This window comes from Alexandromys fortis, unplaced genomic scaffold, assembly GCF_014885135.2.
Source record: "Alexandromys fortis isolate MF-2015 unplaced genomic scaffold, M_Fortis_MF-2015_v1.1 scaffold_9, whole genome shotgun sequence".
NCBI lineage: Eukaryota > Metazoa > Chordata > Mammalia > Rodentia > Cricetidae > Alexandromys > Alexandromys fortis.
The window spans coordinates 2,003,090-2,009,912 of record NW_026067892.1 but is presented as its reverse complement, the minus strand read 5'-3'; the positions used below and the strand labels follow the sequence as shown (position 1 = coordinate 2,009,912).

Below are 6,823 nucleotides of genomic sequence, written 5' to 3'. Positions count from 1 at the left end.
TGGCCCCTGCTAGGAAGAGCATTTCGGAATTCCTTGGAGCTGTGAGGCAGGTGCTGCCCTCTGGCTGGGTTAACACTGACACTGGAAAGAGCCCCTCAGGACAGTTGGAAGGAAGGGGCCAAGTGGAGATGGGCAGAAAACCCCAGGCAACAGGAGGCCAATACAAAGCAGTCAGGGAAGGTTTCCCACGGGTCCGTGTCCATATTGCCCCAACTCTCCACTTCCACACCCCCGTTAGAAATAGCTGGCTGGAGACAAATTGAGTTGGATGGACAAGAGAGAAGAGGGGGAGCCTGGGAGCCCATGCGCCCCATCTCCTCTTCAGGAGCTGTCCGTTCTGTACCGTCATGTTTCCAAGACCACGCACACTCCCCACCTCCAACCTTCCCCATCAGCTTGTGCCTTCTACCCCACCTTCCTGTCCACCCCATGACTTAACCCAGCTTCAGTGCCTCCTGGGAGGACCCCACTGCCCCCATCAGCCGTATTAAGGCTGTTTCCTCCTCATGGGCTTCTTCTGAATGGCCTGCCAGCATTCAACCTTCCACTGACGGCCTTGCTCAGGGAGGACAGGCAGTTCCTGGTCTTATCTCAGCTCCAGGGACCTAGACACACTCGACTTGTGAGAGCCACGATCCCACCCACCTCTCCACCCACAGTCCCAAGAGGAAGACAGATACCTTTCCCATCTGCCTTGTAGTCATCAGGGAGGAGCTTGTCCTGTCGATAGCCCAGCACGAAAGCCAAGAAGGAGAGGATGAGAGCGTCTCCAATACTAAGGATGGCCAGCATGAAGGCCCAGCGGATGGTGCAGTGGCCCAGCGTGTACTTGCCTGTCTGCTCACCACACATGCGCCGTACCTCGCTGGAGTCCCAGCCGTCGGGGTAGACCAGGCATCCGATCATTAGGCCTGTGGCTAAGGAAACAAGAGAGCACCAATGGGGTCAGACTGGGCATGCCCCCCCATGCCTCCCTCACCTTGAAGTACTCTTGTCACCTCCCCGGTCTCTGGGCCAGCGTTGGGAACCACATGGGGCGGGGCAACTTCTTCCATCCATGTAAAATACAAGTGGAAAAGCTGAAGCTCACCAAGCTGAAGTCCTGGGAACTAGCCATCAGGATAGTTGCATGCGGGGCTCCTCAGCCAGATGGTTCTGCCCCACACCAGGCGGCTCCACCCCACACCAGGTGGCTCCGCCCACACCGGGCGGCTCCTCCCAACACCAGGTGGCTCCGCCCCACACCCTCTGTTCCTCTTCCAGTCTCACCCTGAACTCAGCAAGACAAAGCCTACTCTGGTTCCAGAGCCCTCCAGCATCTGGTCCCAAGATGCATCTCTTCTGAGAGATGCTCGCTCTCCCTCCGTCTCTGAAGTAAGTGTAATGATGGGGCAGGAGCTGGTCTGGATCAGCAAAACCTTTCATTGTTCAGGGCACACCTCACAACTCGGGCCCTTTGACTGAATACGGGGGCCAGCCACATCCCTGGCTTCTCACTTCCTTCAAGCGCCCTCCTTGCCCTTTCCTTCTGCAGTGAAGACGGCAAAGGCGGCCATGAGCAGTGAAAGTAGAGTCCTCAGTGATGCCAGAGGGCGCACAGCACAAGAGAGAGCTGTGCTTTGGTCCACTGCAGTTGGAAGTCTCAGCACCCCTGCCTGTGGGTTCCACATTTGCCAAATACTTATAAAATGCTTCTCATGCGTTGTATCATCCTCACCGGTTCTCCAAGGGATGGGGCACCATCACCAGACCCCACAGATCAGGTGCACTGGGCTGAATGCTTTGAATCCCCCCAAACCTGTATATTTGAAATTCTAACCCTCGGAATGTGGGACTTTGAAAAGTAATTAGCTCATGAGACAAAGCCCCCATACATGGGATTCGCACCCTTATGAAAGGGACCCAGAGAGACTTCCTGCCTTTCCCTTCCATTGTGGGCAGAGTAAGAAGTCAGCTGGAAGATGACACCGGAGCCACACTGTACCAACCTGAGCTCAATCATCCAACCTCCAGGACCATGAGAAATAAATGCCCCCTCGCCTCTGGGAATTTGTTATAATAACCCAAATTCACTAAGATGGGAGGTTACCAAGATTCAGGGAAGGCAACTGAGCCCATGCTTGGCCCATGCCCCGAGCTCCATCAGTCTTTGAAGCTTCGTTCCCTCAGTTTTGCAAGGGCATCGATTTTGCTCTCCCTTACCCTTGCCCTGTTCTCTGGCTTTGTGGAGAATTTTGAGGTAACAGATTCATGGGGCACACCTCTTCAGCCCTCCCCTCTCCTCTCACACAGGATGGAACACAACACCACCTCTGTCCTCGCCCATCAATGCTTCATGGGATGGCACCCGGCCACCTCTGGTATCAGTATTTCAGCTCTGTGGCCCAGACAGGATCTGGCTCAAATTACGGGGGGGGGGGCTCCTCCACCCAGGCCTTCCTCCTGCTCCTGCTCAGCAAACACACCTGTTGAGAGATGCTGCCATGGGGGCAGGCAGCGCTGGGAAAGGATGGCGTGTCTCCAGCGTCCTGGATCCCCGAGGGGCAGAGCAGCTGGCAAGCATACCCACCCACTACTCTTTGGAGCTTCATGGCCCCTTCCTGATATAACCACTGTTGTCCCTGATATAACCACCATGGCCTGCTGTCCCTACCGCCCAGCAAGGCTTGGAGATGGCTTGGGGTTGGGAGGAACTCAGGCCAGGTGTGTGGCCTGCATATCAGACCGGGGATTATTAAGTCTGTCTTTGCTTGCTAAGGGCTCACCAAGCCTGAATCAGGACCTTGTAAATGCAGGAACACTCACTACTGGGTTGTATGAGGCTTCTCAAAAAAATGAAGTATTTTGTGAATCATGCTTATAAAATATGGGTCTCAATAAAAACAGTCTTAGAAATTGGGCAGTGGTGGGTGACCCATGGCTTTAATTCCAGCACTCAGGAGGCAGAGGCAGGTGGAGCTCTGTGAGTTTGAAGCCAGCTAAGTCTACAGAGTGAGTACCAGGACAGTCATGGATACATAAAGAAACCCTATCTCAAAACAACAATCACAAAAACAGTCTTAGAATACATCTAATTTGGGGGAATCCTTAATTCTCCCAGGGTCTGATTTGCTCTCTGGTCTGCTATAGCCTTGACCAACTCTAACCCCCTCTGTCAATCTAGTTCCTCATCTATAGCTGGAGTCCCCTTCAGCTCCGCCTGCCTGAGATTCAGACTCCTGTTTTTGACACCTTCTGACCCCCACCAAGGTAATACTACTTTAACTAAAGATGTCCCGATGCTTTGACTCCAGCCTCCAATCTTCACCACTGATGAGGGGCATCTGTGGGTGGTTAGGTACTAAGAGACCAAAGGCTGCTGAAGGGTATTGGTCATCTCTTCCTGAACTCCAATGGAGACCAAGATCAACTGACCCAAGGACCAAGAGGTTCACCTGAGCCTGGAGCAGGAAAGTGGCCAGGGGATGCCTTGCCTTGGGACCCCCACAAGCAACTGCCTACCTGATATGGTGTTAAACTGCCCAGGGTAACCTGTGCACCTCCACCTCAGAGAACGGTGTCCTACTTACTGACTCAATACAGAGCTCACATCCAGGGACAAAGATGCTCATTCCACAATAAAAGAGGGGAGCTTGAAAGGAAGTCGCTAAGAAGAGAGGTCTCAGCCAGTCTACCAGAGGCACTCCAAAATCCTGGAATCTTCCCCATGGGAGCAGTTGGAGGTAGGAAGAGGCAGGGAGTGAGGGTGGAGATCTGGGAAGTGCCATCACCATAGCCCTGGGATTGACTCCTAGCCCACAGGGCAGCGCCTTCCCCCTCCCTCTGGAAGCAGCAGTGGTGTGGTGGTCTGGGTGTTGGTACTTGTGATTGCATCTACCAAAAGCTGTGTGGCCCTCTCTAAGGTACTTACTTCTCTCCTGCTCAGAGCTCGATAGCATGTGTGGACCAAACAGTGCCACAACATGGACCCCCACCTTTTAAAAATACTTTTAGTTGTTTGTGTAAGAGCACGTGACACTTGCACTCACGGGCTCATGCCACCGTGTGAATCTAGAGGTCACAGGACAACTCAAAGGTGTTTGTTGGTTCCTTACATTATGTGAGTCCTGGAGGTTGACCTGGGGCGTCAGACATGGCGACATAACCTTCACCACGAGTCACCTTGCAGTCCCTGCCCCGTCCTTCCTATGATTCACAGATTTTCTTCCTTAAGGCAGAGTCTCGCATTGGGACTGGAGAGATGGCTCAATGGTTAAGAGCACTGGCCGCTCTTCCAGATGACCCAGATTCAATTTCCAGCACCCACATGGCAGCTCACAATTGTCTGTAACTCCAATTCCCTGGGATCTGACACCTTCACACCAATGCACATAAAATAAAGTTAAAAAAAATTAAAAAAAAAATACACAGAGGCTCACAATGTAGCCCAGGCTGGGCTGGAACTCACAGCTGTCCTCTTGTCTCTGTCTCCCAGGGGCTGGGATCATCGTGTGAGTAAGCCCAGTTCTGCTCAGAATCTTCCGTGGAACTTTGAGTAGAAGGAGGCCCAGCGCCTCCACAGGAATGAGAAGCCAACTGTGCCCTGGGTCTGCCCCACCGCCCTCCCTCTGACCCTGCTCACCTGCAGCCAGCTGCATCCAGGCACAGATCTTGTAGACCGTGGCCGTGTTACAGATGAAGAACAGGCTGAAGCAGATGATGGAGCCAATGATGAGGAACATGGCCAAGGCCACGAAGAACATGGCGGTCTTGAAGGCTCTGGAGGGGATAGAGGAGAAGTCCAGAGGGCCACCCTTGCAGATGAGTTCAGACGAGAGCACGTTGCCCACTCAGTAGGAGAAGAGGCCGAAGTAGCCGGCCTGTGGTGTGCTCACACTGTCGCCTATCCAGTAGGGCTGGATGAAGAGAGCCATGACCAGCACGGAGAAGCAGATGGTGAGCGTGCCCCACATCACTCCCACGGCGCGTGAGTTGCGCACGTAGTTGGTGTGGTAGATTTTGGCGGCCTCCTGGGCTGGCAGCAACTTCACCATGGCGAAGGCCGCAGGACTGGGATAGGGGCGCTGGCTGGTGGAGGGTGTACAGCTCTAGGGAGCAGGGACTGGTGTGGGTCACTCCAGCCTGGTGTGAAGAGCAGCCTGAGGTCAGCGTGAGCGTGCCCCCCGGCTAGCCAGGAGCGCAGCAGGCCAAGGTCAACCTTGACTTAGCTGAAGGCTCTTCCCAGGACCCTGTGTCACCCCAGACCGGGAGGGTCTCAGGTCTGAGGCCTCCTCTAGGTCGGTCAAGGTCTGGGCTTGCGCCGCCGCCCTGCCCGCACCTCCGGCTCCCCGTCGTAGGCCACGCCCGGCTAGCTCTGTGGAGCGCGCGTTTCAGCACCACGGCCAGCGCCAGGGCTCGTGGGCGGGGCCTGGGAGGGCGGGGCCGGCGAGCGCGGGGAGCCAGGAGGGGAAGCACGCCCGAGACCCAACCCTCTCTTCCTCCCAGAGGGTGAGGCCGCGGCTGGGCTGTCACTTTCCTCCCGCAGCAAAAACGCTTCCCGGCCTCTACACCCGGACTCCCTAGACACCCTTCCGGGACCTCACCTCCCACCCTCACCACCACCACCAACCCTGTATGCCGAGGGCTGCAAGTTTCCACTGTGGTTTCGGCTCGGTCTTCCAGCCAACGATTGCCACGAGCCTGGTGGGGGCTAGATAACGTCCCGCCTTCAAAGACCATGAACCTCAGCTACTGCAATAACCCCGCCAACTATAAAGAAAAGCAAAATGCACTCCCAGACCGTACCAGAGCTCGGTGTCCAACACCCGGCCTTGCTCCTCGAGTCTCTGTTTTTGCTGAAGATTTTTTAGAAATATTTGGGTTTTTTGCTGGATGTGGTAGCTCACACCTGTAATTTCAGCACTCAGGAGGTGGAGGCAGGGGCATCAGAAGTTCAAGGAGAGGCTGTGTAAGATCCTGCCTCAAACTGGGAGGTGGTGGCTCACGCCTTTACCCCCAGGGAGGCAGAGGCAGGTGGATCGCTGTCAGTTAGAGACCAGTCTGCCAGTCTGGTCTACAGATCGAGTTCCAGCACAGCCAGGGCTACACAGAGAAACCCTGTTTTTTTTTTTTAAAAACCCACCAAAAAACAAAACCAAAAACAAAACAAAAACCAAAGAAATAAACCATATATGCCCAGCTTTAGTAGATAATTATATGACTAGTATAAAGAGTTTATTCTTATAAAAGAATAAAACCGGGCTGGAGAGATGGCTCAGTGGTTAAGAGCACTGGCTGTTCTTCCAGAGGAACTGAGCTCAATTCCCAGGAACCACATGGTGGCTCACAACCATCTGTAATGAGATCTGGTGCCCCTTTCTGGCCTACAAGCATACAGGCCATCTCTTCAGCCCCTCATACAATGTTTTTTAAATATTTTCTTATTTTTGTCTAATGTCTAGTGTGGGTGTTTTGCCTGCATGTGTGTCTTTGCCCTCCAGAACTGGAGTTACAGAGGTTGTGAGCCATCATGTGGGTGCTGGGAATTGAACCTGGGTGTTCTGGAAGCCAGTGGGCTTACCTACTGCACCGTCTCTCCAGCCCCTCCCCCAAGATATTTTTAAAAATGATGATAGCCGGCTCTGGTGGCTCAGGCCGGTGAAGGAGGCAGAGGCAGGTGGATCTGGAGTTCGAGGCCAGCCTGGACTACACATTTTAGGGCTGGAGAGATGGCTCAGAGGTTAAGAGCACTGCCTGCTCTTCCAGAGGTCCTGAGTTCAATTCCCAGCAACCACATGGTGGCTCACAGCCATCTGTAGTGAGATCTGGTGCCCTCTTCTGACCA

At 54.1% G+C, this 6,823-nt stretch overlaps 1 protein-coding gene across 1 annotated transcript; it reads right to left on the bottom strand.

Annotated features, from left to right (window-relative positions):
• Positions 1-605: 605 nt before the first annotated feature.
• On the bottom strand, positions 606-5,033 carry Lhfpl5 (LHFPL tetraspan subfamily member 5). The gene is given in 3 exon segments (XM_050139796.1): positions 606-666; positions 668-917; positions 4,622-5,033. Coding segments are annotated over 3 exon segments (723 nt in total).
• Positions 5,034-6,823: the final 1,790 nt, after the last annotated feature.